General features: G+C 34.8%; 1 protein-coding gene across 1 annotated transcript; it reads right to left on the bottom strand.

Moving 5' to 3' along the window:
* Positions 1-2275: 2275 nt before the first annotated feature.
* On the bottom strand, positions 2276-10509 carry LOC112007742 (protein SUPPRESSOR OF K(+) TRANSPORT GROWTH DEFECT 1). The gene is made up of 9 exons (XM_065773429.1): positions 10406-10509; positions 9895-10291; positions 9663-9768; positions 7065-7263; positions 4588-4656; positions 4414-4488; positions 4203-4301; positions 3974-4126; positions 2276-2734 (listed from the first exon to the last, which is right to left on the bottom strand). The coding sequence occupies exons 2-9, from the start codon at positions 10289-10291 to the stop codon at positions 2588-2590; spliced, it is 1245 nt and encodes a 414-aa protein (XP_065629501.1). The 5' UTR covers positions 10406-10509; the 3' UTR covers positions 2276-2587.
* Between the last annotated feature and the right edge of the window lie 4230 nt (positions 10510-14739).

The raw sequence follows: 14739 nt of genomic DNA, 5'->3' as shown, positions 1-14739 counted from the left end.
AAGGCAGCATCTTCTTCACTTGCTCCTTTGATAGGAATGGTAATTGCACTAATACAGTAATGCCAGAGCATGCGACCCTTAAGAAAATTGCACATAGCTTGAGACCAAGATAAGTAATTCTTGTTCCCCTCCGATATAGTATTGATGGGGCGAGGAAGAAAAACATCCTTTTTATCCATTTAGAAACACAATATGTAAAAACATACTGCAAAAACGAAATCTAAGCGAAAAACTGGGTAAGGAGAACCTGGATTGCAAAAGTTAACCCTGTAGAAAAGTTAACAATCAAAGTCAACTCTGGTCTTTGGTCAAGGTCAACGATCAAGGCCAAAGGTCCAGTCAACGATGGTCAACGATGACATCAGCTGCACGTGGTGGGTGATGTCAGCAGAAGGGTGAATGATGACGTTAGCCCTAGGTGATGTGGCAGTATGACATCACTAATGACGTCAGTAGGACCTGGGGGTGGGCGTGAGGGCACATGCAGACTCCGATGCTTGCGAGACTTCCACGATTGTGTAGATCGAGGCGAGCCGATCACTATGGTACTTGCAAAAAGGTTATCGGAGCAAGATGCACGACGAAGACAGTGATTGCAGTGGTCTGTGTGGTGCGAGACTTCTCAACGACGGCGGCTTCCGGCCCGAAACCCAAGGACAACGGCTGAGAGACGTCGGAGGTTCAACGGTGAGTGGCTGCAGCAGCTATTGTGACGGCGAAAGCGATAAGTGTGGAGTAACACCAAAAGAGACAAGACTGCTAAGAGAAAAGTCAGAGCAGTTGCTCTGATACCATGTTAGAAATACTGAATGATTGTATTGTATTTCATAATCAAGGAATATACATGCATACCTTTATATAGGAGGCATATGTGTGCGGTACAAGTAAGCATATGTGTGTGGTACAAGTAAAGTGTAGTACAAGTACAAGTGTGCTATACAAGTAAACTAGCTGGGCCTAAAGCCCATAACATAATATACATTAACAAAAAATAAAAACACCATCAAGAACAAAACAGGGAAGTCCCCTCTTCTCTTGTCCTCTGTCAGAGACCAATCTTCCTTGACATTTATGAGAAAAGCCACACTCCCATCCTTGGTACAAACTACAAAACAACCATGTCCCGCCTGCAAGCTCACCTGTCCCTCCCAAAATTTTATCACCTTCCTACCATTGCAATTGTCTTGTAGGCCTTCAAAACCAAAATCAGAACAAACCCAAAAGTCTAGCACATAGTTATCCTTGTACACCATACCAAATAGACAAAAATCAATTTAAAATAATAATAATAATAATAATAACCAAAAAGACAACTTATCTCTCCCTCGATTCTTCCTATACCCAAAATAATCATTTTACTACCTTCATAATTGCGGGTAGAGATCTATGACTTTTCCTAATATGGGGTGTTGCGTTGACATGCTTGACATACCTTATGGCATTAAGGAACAGATTTGCAGAATTCTTTTATGAGGTAAGCTTTAGCAACCATTCATCATCTAATGATGCATCAAGCAGCCACACTAGTCAAAAGATGAACTCAACGAGAAATAGTCCTAAGTTCACTAGATTTCAGAGCAAATATCAGGGAGAGATGAAGAATAGTGTCTATTGATTGCACAACACAGTATGAGTGCAATGATTTATACACTAGTTTCACATTACACATTTGTTGAAGGATCAAAGGAAAATTTTCACATGGGTTTCCATTGGGGAAAAATCCTATTACGAAATTTCAATTCATATTTCACAACATTCCTAATGCTAGTGCTCCAAAAAAAAAAAAAAAAAAAAAAAAAATCTTTATATAGGAGGCATATGTGTGCGGTACAAGTAAGCATATGTGTGTGGTACAAGTAAAGTGTAGTACAAGTGTGCTATACAAGTAAACCAGCTGGGTCTAAAGCCCATAATATACATTAAAACAGACAAACTCCACTAATTTGTCACTGCCTTTCCTGTGCTAATATATTCCTTAATATATGTATATTCCTTGTATATGCTCTATAGTATATATGCTCTCCTGGTTGTATCTCATAAACTCAATATAGAGAAATAATTACCTCTTGTATCTTTGAGATTTTACAAAAAGTAGGACAACGAGCAAACGGGTTGTAAAGCTTCTAATTAACCAAACTGACACACGTAACTCATCGAGATAAGTTCAGATAACACTTGCATATGGATAACAGTTACTAAAGAAAAAAAAAACAACAACAACAACCAACGTGTCTCTACAATTCACCAGAAACCCCTGAACAAAGAAACAAATTGATTGAGAGGAAAAGAAAGTTCTATTATTTCTGCAATGTAACCAACACAATACATCACTGAGCAGTGCTAAGCTTATATGCATAATCAGAGAGAGAGAAAGCGTAAATCATGGAGGCAGTTATAACAGATTAACCACCACTAATACGTGTAAATATAACTGCATTTAGGCCTACATAACTGACTTAACAAAACGCTGCGTTGTACATTGAGTTATAAACAACCTAAGGTCAAACGACAGTGTTTTGAGTTTTAGTGATACGGTGCATATGACTTCTTTTTACTACGATACCGTTTCCATCTTGCCTTTTGCAAGTCAGAGAGCATCTGAAGGTTCTTCAGCATCAACCCCAAACTCCTTCTTGAACTTCTTAAGCTCGTCAAGGACAGCAGCTTGTACAGTTGGCTTATGTCTCTTTTTCACTTCTTTAAAATATTCTAATGTGATCTTTGGTACCTGGATCTGCAAGTCATCAATTTCCAGAGACACGAATGAATATGAAAATTCAAAAAAAAAAAATCAGCCTATGTTAATAGAAGAGAAAATCAACACCAAACATGAATCAATGCAATTGAGTGATACACGCTCTTTTTTCTTTTTCTTTCCAGTATACTAACACCCTCCCCTATTTTGAGTTTTTCTTCAAATCCTATTTTACGTAAGGACTTTTGGGCATTAAAATATCCACCCAAGGTTCGAATGTTTGTGTGGCGTGCTTGCTCCAATATTTTACCAACAAGAGAAAACTTGCATCGAAGGAAAGTTATGGTTGACCCACGGTGTGAGATTTGCTGTAAAAAACCAGGGTCTGTTTGCCATCTTTTGTGGGAGTGTCCTTTAGCAAGAAATGTATGGGCGATTTGCCAAGGTAAAATTCATAAATGTCCCAATGATGCTAGGGAATTCTTTGCTCTGTTAATTGATTGGCTACCAGAGATGGAGTTGGATAGCTGGGCGACAATATCCTGGGCGCTATGGAATGCTAGAAATAAATATTACTTCGAACATGTTCAGCAACATCCTAAAGTAATCCTGGAAGGGGCACTCGGTTTCCTGGCAGAGTATTAGAGGTTGCTGGCCGCAAAGAATAATTCTTAGTCTCTGTTTTTTGACAGCTCTGTATTGTTGTGTTGTGGTTTGAAAGCTCTGTACTGTGGTGTGTGGGACTTGGGCTTCGTTTGTCTTTTGCCTTAGTTTTTTCTCTATCAGTGCTCTAGCGCGGGTAGTTTGTCTTTTCTGCATATGGCTTTCTTTCCCTGGTGCTGGTATGTAGCCCAGGTGGTGTACCTCTTATACTTTGTAATAAATAAAATTCTATCTCTTATCTCAAAAAAGAAATATATATATATATATATATATATTTCTTTTTCGAACTTTTATTGACTTATATGTGCTGGTGTACCTCTTATACTTTGTAATAAATAAAATTCTATCTCTTATCTCAAAAAAGAAATATATATATATATATATATATATTTCTTTTTCGAACTTTTATTGACTTATATGTGCACATTTTGTGTGTCTATAATTGTAAATGTAAACCAAGAATTCTCTCTATCCCATAAATTTACTAACTACTAAAGTAAAGGCAGTCTACGTATCTTCAAGAATTCTATCCATAATTAAGTTACTTATACTCAGCCCAAAACATAATTTTTTGGAATGATTTCTTGTCTTGAACATCAGTTTCCTAGCTAGTACCTTTGAATCTTGTTTTTCATTCTCAAGATCCTGCAATGATTTCTTGTGTGGAAAAGCAGCATCTTGGCAAGGGACCCACCACTTGTCTTTGGTTTGAGTGAAGAATCCAGGCCGAAGAGTTGCACGAATAGACTGATATAGTGCATCTTTGACCTAAAAGTAAGTAACAGGTTTTGTCACTTTGGAGACATACTGACATACTAACATCTAATGTCAAATTGACACTTACGTAAGAGGATATATCTGAACCGGAGAAACCTTCTGTCCCTTCAGCTAAACTCTCTAATCCACTTTTACCAATCTTACTAGGAGTTTTCCCAATCTCAACCTGCTCAAATAAAAAACTGAAGGATATTAAACAAGACATAAACTACAAAAGCATAAAGTACAGTGAGTTGCTTTGATTCTCCAAATTCATTGCATTTCAAGAACTGAAGTACCTCAAATATGCGTTTCCTTGCCTCCTTATTCGGGAGAGGGATATAGATTCGCATATCAAAACGCCTCCTTATGGCCTACGTTAACTTTGCATTAGCCTCAACCCTAAGCAATGTAGATCATAAAATCTTTTCTATCCATGGCCGTATGTTAGAAGTATTTTATTTTTTACTTACCTGATCCAAAGCATAAGGAGTATTTGTGGCTGCTAGAATCAGAACATGTTCCTTACCGTCGCATACATCCTGAAATGTATTGAAGAAAATTTCCATTTCAAGATTACGTGTAGATAAGTAGAAGGAAACAACGTATGATAATGTCATGTATTAACTATTTAAGATCAAATTTTATAAGGATATAGTGTAAAACTTCAATATTAATCCCAACATGACACATTATCTTATCAAATATTAAATAATAAGTACAATCATTAACAATCAATTCTAATATCCATTTGAAAATTCAACCAAATTAAGAGTTTATTAAAAGGTATTTTAAGTAAAAATCTTATATGGCAAAATCTCTTATTGGATAGTGTAAAACATTGGTTTTACACCATATCCTTACCAAATTCGGTTTCATAAAACATAAAGTTACTATGAACTGCATTGCAAACTACACTACCATTAATTTTAAGGCCAACAAGAAAATGGTTGGTCATCTTCTCATCTATTTTATGTTAATAATATATTCCTTTTTTTAATTAATTAATAAATTTAATCATAAATAATGTACAACTCTAGCACAAGATATGTGTTAGAATTATGGTTAAGTGATTAAAGTCATCATTTCCTGATAGTTTAAACTTTTTGAACAATTAGTAATTAACATAGTATCAGAACAGGAGATCCTAGATTCAATCTCTATCTTCATTCTACCTCTCAATTAAAATATTAAATTCTCACTTATTGAGCCCCACTTATTACAGGGAATTTAGACCCATAGGTTACGGAAAGTGTTATAATTATAGTTAAATGATTAAATTCATATTTACCTAATAGCTTAAATTTTTGGAATAATTGGTAATTAACAGGATGCATACAATAATAATAACAACAACAATAAAAAGGCCTCAGTCCCAATTTTTTTGGGGCTGACTATGGATCTTCAACAGATTAATCAAGGTCGGCTATATGTATTTTTTCCTCCATTTTATTTTATTCAAACTCATACTCTCTGTCACTTCCTTAATTGATGTCATTTTTTACTATTTCTACTAACAGTATTGTTTGTCTTCCTCTATTATTTTTCTTTACTTCAACTTGAATTGACCTCACTCTTTCCTACGAGTGCATTAGTTGCTCTCCTCTGAGTATGACCAAATCATCTCAAGTGACTCTCCCTCATCTTTTCAACAATAAAGGGCACGCCTATCTTTTTGTGGATTTCTTCATTTCGAATCCCCTATTTCCACTTATCCATTTTAACCATCTCATTTCAGTTATACTTATTTTATGAATATGTTGCTTCTTAACAACCCAACATTTAGCCCCATAGAGCATATCTAGTCTTATAACAATCTTATAAAACTTGAACTTTATAAGTATTCTTCTATCACAAAATATATATATATATATATGTATTTTTTTTTTCCACTTCATCCACAATGCTCTTATCCTATAATTCACATCATCTTCAATCTCTCAATCTTTATGAATTATTTATCCAAGATATCAAGAGCTCTTATTCTTTAGTATCTTTTCATCATTGAATTTTATATCTCCTTCATCTATATTTATACTTTTCTAAACTTACATTCCATATATTATGTTTTAGTTCAACTTAATCGAAAGCATTTAAATTCTAGAGCATCTCTCCAAATATATAATGATAGGTCATTATATCTTACTTGTGATGCTTTCACTTATTCTTACACTACATACTTACAACTCCATCAAACACTTAATCAACTTAATATACTTGGAGGAAAGCCTTTCTTCTGCAAAACTCACTGCATAAACTCTCAAGAGACCATATCATATGTTTTCTCTAGGTCAATAAAGACCATATGAAGATCTTTACAAGCTTCTATATTTTTCTATTAGATGTCTATAAGAAAATAACTTCCACGGTAGATTGACCTAGCAGAAAACCAAATTAATTTTCTAATATTTTTGTTTTATGTCTTAACCTATATTTAATCACTCTTTTCCAAAGTTTCAAAGAGTGATTCATAAGTTTAATTTTACAGTAATTTGTACAGTTTTGAATATCCTCATTATTCTTGTAGATAGCTATTAAAGTACTTCTCCTCAACTCATTAGACATATATACAAGAATGCAAAACAAAAAGAAAAATTAAAACCTAAAATTCAAAAGAAAAAATAGCCTTTCTTTGGGCCACATACATGATTTGAAGTTACTATTAAGCTTAAATACCTTCAGTTAGGTCACCCATACTAAACATTTCAGTTCAATTTTTCATCAAATCCCTCAAATTCCATTTTATAAGTATAAAAATGTTCAATAAGATGCCTTTCAACTAATATCATGAAATGTAAAAAATTCTTACTGAACAGAATAGTAATAAACTAAAAGAAGTTATTGACGAACTACTTGTCCCCAATCTTAATCTAAGCATGTGAATTATAATATATAAAAATGAAGCTTGGAGCAAACCACTCTAAATTTATTTCCAGGGAAAACAAAATACCTGCATATGTACAAGAAGTTCTGCTTTGATTCGTCGAGATGCTTCATGCTCATTGTTTTTACCTCGTGGGCCACATAAGGAATCAATTTCGTCAATAAAAATAATGGAGGGATGTTTTTTACGAGCCTCTTGAAAAAGATCTGAGACTTGCTGTTCACTCTCTCCCAACCATTGAGACACAATGTCCGATGGAGAAATACTGTGTATAAACAGTACCCATGTAAATGTGTTGGCAACATTCCATCTATATAAAATGATTGTAAAGCAAACACATCTACATCTATGGGAAATCTGTACATAAACTGTAATAAATGCACCCGAAAAAAACTGGTTAGAAGAAGTAGAGAATAAAACAATCGGAAATGGGAATCCATTGAAGCATAATGGCGTAGATGATGAATTCAGAAATTCAACACATTCCAATAATGTGATAATTGCATTTGAAAAGCTTATAAAAGGAGCCAAAGACCCAACCATATGAAGTAAGGAAACTAAATCAACAATATAAAATATTAAGAACTCAAGTCCACATTTGCTGAAACTCAAATATCTTAGATTTCAACAAGAATATTTAATCTATCAAATCCAAATTTAAAGACTTAATTTGTTCGTCATCTCAACTAATGGACATTGAAAACAAGAGATTTGAATGGTGTTCAATGCATCAAGATAAGAATCATATAGTGTTAGTAAAAGAAGAAAAAAATAAAGAGAGATGGAAAAGTTATTTGATAAACTTTTTAATGTAAAGCAATCTGGATAACCCAATGGAGGATAGAAATTGTACGTTTGTTCAAAGAATCAAGACTCTGAACACCTAGCCACCTTCGTCGCACACCACTTTGGACCCTAGCTAATTCCACTTGTTGGGAATATAATACCTTAGGGAGTTTCCAATTGAATAGTTAATATAATAATAGGGACACTACTTGGTCCAAAAGGTTTAAGCCTATGAGTTTATGTTAATAAAATGACTAATGAGTGGAGGCTTCAATTACTATTTATAAGAACAAGGGGGATATCCAAAACTGTACAAAGTACCATGAAATTAAACTTGAGTGAAACATTGGGAAAGAGTGATTGAACATAGGTTAAGAATGAAGCATTAGTATCAGAAAATAAATTTGGGCTTATGCTAGGACGATCTACCTTGGAAGCTATTCACTTACATAGACATCTAATGAAAAAAAAAAAGAGAGAGACCTATGACGATCTTCATATGGTTTTCATTGATCTTGAGAAAATATCTAATAGAGTTCCTAAAGAGGTTATGAGGTGGGTATTGGCAAAGTAATGAGTTCCTCTAAAGTATATTAAGTTGATTAAGGATATGTATGACGAAGCTGTAATTAGTGTGTAAAACAAGTTAAGGAATCACAAGTGATCGCTATAGGTTTGCATTAAGGGTCAACATTAAACCCATATATCTTTGCACTAGTGAGGGGTGAGCTCACTAAATCAATTCAAGAGAAAGTCCCTTGGAGTATGTATCATGCAAATGATATAGGTATAGAGGATGAAGCTAGAAGTGGAGTTAATGCAAAGTTAGAAATTTTGCAAGACGTTCTAAATCTAAAGGCTTTCATTTAATACAACTAAAACGGAGTACATGGAATATAAGTTCAATAAAAACAGAAAAACATAAACAACGAGACGATAAGACTTGATGATCAACGAATACTAAAGAGAGAGAACTTTCGGTACCTTGGATTAATAATTCATAAAAATAGAGAGACTGAGAGGATGTCAATCATAGGATAAGATTAGAATGGATGAAGTGGAGAGGTGCATTATGAGTATTATGTGATTAGAGAATACCTATTAAGATAAAGGGAAAATTTTATAAGACTAGCATACAACTAGCTATGCTCTATGGTACTAAATGTTGGACGATTTTAAAAGGCAACATATCCATAAAATGAGTATAGCAAAAATGAAAATATTAAGATGGATAAGTGGGAATACAGAAAAAGAAAGAATTTGAAATAGGAAATCTGTTTAAAAATTGGAGTAGCTTCTATTGATGAAAAGATGAGGGGAAGTTTAATATGGTTTGGTTATATTTTGGGGAGAGTGAGTAGTGAACTGGTAAGTGTAATTAACATGTATTGCCATTAACAACATTCCTTTCCATTTATTTATTTTAAAACATCCAAACAAGATTACTTAATTCCATTATATTATATTATTTTCCATTCATTTTTCTTATTTAAAAACATTTTCCTTCCACTATATTCATTTCCATTCCTTTATGAACTCTTAGACAAAGTGTAACACTTGCTAGAAGATGAAAATTAGCTCTTTTATCTCTTTCCATGTATAATTCTTTCATCATCAGTTATTGTAATTCATTTGTTTGCTATGTATTGGCATTGGGTTTGGTAAAAATATAAATTGGAAAGTTATATGTTTACGTTTTACTTGCAATGTAAATTTACATTGTAAACACACGAGAGGTAATAACACATTTGCAAAAAGTGTATAATATTTTCCACTTTTTGTAAATATGTACAACAATTTTCACTTTTTATGTGTCCCATAACATAAGTTTATATTGCAAGTTCAATGTAAACATATAAAGTTCCATATAAATATTACCTAGAGAAATGATAGTCTGCTTCTGCTGCAATTGCCTTTGCTAGAAGGGTCTTCCCTGATCCAGGTGGACCAAATAGTAATACAGACCTCCATGGTTTTCGATTCCCTAAACAGAGGATCAAAACCCAGCCATTCTTATTAGAATTGAAACTAAAGAATATCAAGATAAACTAACTAAAAGCAGAGATTAGAAAACCCAAAAGTTAAATACAATGATGGAGGAGGAACTTACCAGTAAAAAATTGAGGATACTTTACGGGCCATATGGCAGCTTCTCTCAATACCCGTTTGCAGTTCTCAAGTCCACCCACATTATCCAACTTCACATCACTCAACTTCACAAAATGACTCAACTTCCGGGACGAGAACGTAGGGAATCGCCATAATTGTGCTGTGGCAGTTATAGAGGATCCAGGATTTTGTCCTCTTGCTATTTCTTCTGCCGCTTCATAATGGGGCAGATATTGCTTGTCAAATTCCTCTCTATAATGTTTTAACTGCTCAAATGCCTTCTTATACTTTTGATAAGCAATTGCGTTTTGACAATTACGCACTGCATCAACTGCCTCTTTCAGAGTCGCATCAGCTTTTGCGAGGAGCGGGGCCAGAGTTTCAGGCGGCTGACTCATCTATAACACAGAGAGAGAGAGAGAGATATGTCAATTATTTCAGTCATACAGTTAATCTGCAATAGATATATGCATGAGCAATAAATCTAATCAGCGTGTCTGATTTCCCCTGACCTCTCTTTATTCCTCTAACGGGTGAGAGAGGTTCGGAGGCCTGGGCCAACGAGCCAATCATCACAATTTATTTGGGTAGTAAATTATTTAGGAGAATAGCCTCGTGATAAAATCGTATTTTGAACATACAATGTTACTTAAAATCAAGTTTTACAAACATAATTTCAATGTAAAATGTTGAAGTGAAAGTATAGTGTTTTTAATTGAGGTATGAGGGTGGGATTGTTACAAATATGATACTTATAGTAATTTGAGTCGGTGGAGTGTATTAGATCTTTTCCAGCTGTTTAGGTATATTCCATCCAATTTCCAAGAGTAAAAGTTCATTTTGCGTACTCTTTCAAAAGTAGTTTCCACCTAACTCTCTGGCAATATTTTTTTCTCTATTCTATTTAAATATTGAAAAAGTTAATCAATATCATAAAGGTATTAATTTATAGAATATTTTTAAAATTATTTAATGAGAAAAGAAGAAAACAACTTAATTTTTTATAACTTCTTATATTTCCTTAAGAAAGTGATATCATATTTTTTTTTTAAATAGTCTATTAATAAATGTCTTAAAAACACCCACTAACAAGCATGTTTAAATAATTATTTCTACATTGTTTATTTATTCTTACTTTAATCTTCCTACATTCAATTTTTTGATCTTCCTAACTTATATTTTATTTTAACTTCATCAATTTTTTATCTTTTCTTTTGCTAATAAATAGTAACTCTTCAAACTAAGAAACTACCATACATGGTCATTTTCTTTTTTGCATTTGATAGACCGTTGAAGTTGTATATTTACTCTTTAAAATAAAGATAATTTTGGTTTTAGTTAAGCTATTGGATAGTGGGAGCTCTAGGAAATTTTTCTACGATATTTATTAAGAAACTTAAATTATACAAAATATTACCGCATATCTTTTATGCGATGATCATTCCACAAGTATAAGTGCTTGTGGGATGTGGGGGAGGGAGGGGAGGGGGGGTAAAGGCCGAGATTCAAGTCTCTAGGATGGAGCTTCATACACATATACACTTAGATTATGCTATAATAGAATTTCTATCTTGTATGATGTAAGGTGGTGGGTCTGGATCGGCATATTAGGCTGCTTCCTGCTGTACTAGGCCCGATTTGTTTCTGAGTAAAGGAGTCAGGACCGGCCCAATTGGAACACACCTTGGCCCGACTTGTGCGCAAATCACACCATGTCTGCCAAAGTCTGTTTATAAACTCATAGCAGGCAGAGTCACTGTTAAGAGGTTATGGCAAGCAGATATAATATAGATAATGTAAAAAAAGTACAATCACTATTTCTGCCACAATAAGTAAAGTAAATGACTTAAAAGGCCTCACGTTCAAAGAATAAAACTTAAACAAAGGGGTAGAACGGGGTTAGTAGAATCAAAGGAATGGGTCTGCCACACCAAGTATTACCACGGGGCTCTAACCAGGGAAGGGAAATCTGCTCCCTCAACGCAAGTAATTTCAAAGGAGAAATTAGTTGTTTTAAGAGGCCAACCCTAAATGATGTGTGCCCGAGTATAAACCATTTGCCTCCAATAGAGGGTAAGGCTATTGAGGGAGAGAGGGGGTTAACCCATTTGGGTGCATGTCTGCCATAAAACACTCTGTTTTTCTTTCTTCTTCCTTCTCTGTTCTTTTGATTATCTTTTCTCTCTTTTTCTTTCTTTCAATTCTCTCTCCTCTTCCTTCTCCCCCTCCCCTTCTTTTTGTACACAAACACAGGTCCCTTATATAGAGCCTGCCATGACCGATTTTACTATTTTAGCTCCTTAATGGCCCTTGTCTGATATGGGAGCCTTTTGCCGACCACTTACCAAGTCAATGGTTCTGACTATCACCATTGACCTGTGGCTTTCAGACAACGAAGGTTTCTTTTCTACTCATCTAATGTGTACCCTCTCCCTCTCAGTCTCTCATGGCATGCACCCTGTGGTTCTTACCCACCCTTACCTCTTTTGGGTGGCATGTCATCCTAGCAGGACTGTGCCCACTGAAAGAGCCTAAGCAAGAACCATAAGAATGGGTTTTCACCCCTCTCCCCACCGCCAGACCGTGCCCTCACCCATGACCTCACCCTTTCCCATAGTGGCTGGGTACAGGCTGGTGATGCCTAGGTCGTACACGTGCTTTACCTTCTTGTTGTTTCATACGTTTACCGAGATCTGAGAATAGGTGCGCATATCTTGCCGTGTGCTTTTTGGCTTTTTTTGGTGTGGGTTGCATCTCCAACAGGCCAACGTTTATGACTTGTCCCTTTCTTGGGGGGTTAGGCCTTGTTGGATTATTGGGCCTCCCTCTAGTTTAGGTGTTTGCTTCGTGGCTTGGCATTTCCTGCCATACCAAATTGTTGTTCCTGCTGTTTATCTTAATCTTGCTGGGTCCTTTTGGGCCTACCATGTGTTTTCTTCTCAGTAACCTAGTATACTAACTGGGCCTTTTCCTTTACTGCTCACGAGCTCCAATGTCCCTTTTCCCTTTTGGGCATCCTTGGCCCATTTTTTTCAATTCTGTTTTACCCATGGGTTTTTGCTAACTCATTTTGGGCTTCCTCGGCCTAATCACTCTATACTTCATCCTTGTGGCTCATGGGTTTTCCATTAGCCTCTTACTCTCTTTGTTTACATTACATTGGGCCCGCTATGGCCCATTCTTACTTTTCTTCACACTTCCTATGGGTTTGTTTCTTTTCTCTTTCCAGACTTATTCAAGCCCGTTGGCTTCTTCTGGACCCATCTCATGGAACTGTAAGCCATTTATTCCTGCCATGACTTCTATTTGCTATTTCTTTTGGTCTGCCCGTGTTGTTGGGCCTTTTGTTTTGCTGGGCTTTGTCAAAAATGAGCCTCAACGTATGAAAAAAGAACTTTGATATGTCAACATAAATAAATAACACAAAAATACATAAGATTTTACAATTTCCTTATACTAACAAAATTAAAAAGCAAAAAGAATCTAATGATAGATAAAGTAAGAACTGAGAAAGATGAGAATAATAAAGTAAGAGAGATATGAAATGATGAGAGAGAGAGAGAGAGACGGATGATAACTACTATGAGTACGAGTTACAAATATGAATGATTTGGTTTTATTTTTTATTTTTTATTTTTGAATAAGTTTATTGTTGAATGTTTTGTTCATTTGTTGTTGTTTGGGTTATTTTTACTGTTATTTGAGCTAGTTTTTTTGTTCATATTTGGATTATTTTTTATTTTTTTAGGGATTGAGGATTATGTTTTGGGAACTAAAATTACTTTTATAAGTAATGCTAGAGAGACAACATTACTAAATTAGCATAGCAAAAAAATTAAATTAGAGATTATGGTGGATCCATGTGTGAGTTGGCAAGTTAATTTTAAAAGTTATGATATTTTATTGTGTTCATATCATTACTCTTTTTTTAATTATTGATCCCAAATTTTTGCAATTCTCAAGTGAGAGTGTTCAAATTATATTTTTTTGTTAATGTAGACAAAACAATTTTAAAATAATTATGTATATCAATATTTTTTAATATATGTGTGTGTGTGTGTATATATATATATATATAAAGTTTTGCCCCAAAGTCAGTCAAGGTGCTCATACAAACGTAATGACTTTACTTTACGTCAACCCGCCGGTGCAGTGTTGGAGAGCAATTTCCTTGTTGAACAAAAAGTGATAAACCAAGTCCTACTTATTTTCCACGCAAGAAGACCTGATCCTTATGTTTTCTTTTTGGAAGGGAAGCACTGATTTTCTGGAATTTGCAGTGGAATTGATATGAATGAGAATGATACTTGTAGAAATTTGAGTGTTCCATGAGTCCTACTTATTTTCCAAGCAGCAAGTAGCCAACCTTATTCTATTATTATTTGGGGAGCTCGCTTCGAAAGTAAGTAGCCGACCTCATTTTTCAATTTGGGTTGTGGGGAAAGGAACTTACTCATTGATATACTAGGGGAGGGGGAACCCACTCATTTGAAAGGAACTTACTCATTGATATACTCTTGGGGGGACTTACTCATTGATACACTAGGGGGAAGGGGAATCCACTCATTCGAAAGAAACTTACTCATTGATATACTGGGGGGGCGTGGGTGGTGGGGAATCCACTCATTCAAAAGGAACTTAATTACTCATTGATATACTAGGTAAACTGTGTTATGCACTGAACAAGTTGTTGGAAAAATAGTATTGAGTAAATAAGAAATTAACATTTAATTTGTTCACTTGAAGATGTTATTTAAAGTAATAAAAATCATGAGTCCCACGTAAAAACGGAAAGAGATAATATATGAGTTTATATGCTCATTCAAAAGGAACTTACTCATTGATG

Source organism: Quercus suber, unplaced genomic scaffold (genome assembly GCF_002906115.3).
Source record: "Quercus suber isolate HL8 unplaced genomic scaffold, Cork oak 2.0 scaffold_75, whole genome shotgun sequence".
Lineage (NCBI taxonomy): Eukaryota > Viridiplantae > Streptophyta > Magnoliopsida > Fagales > Fagaceae > Quercus > Quercus suber.
This window is presented reverse-complemented; position numbering and strand designations above follow the sequence as displayed.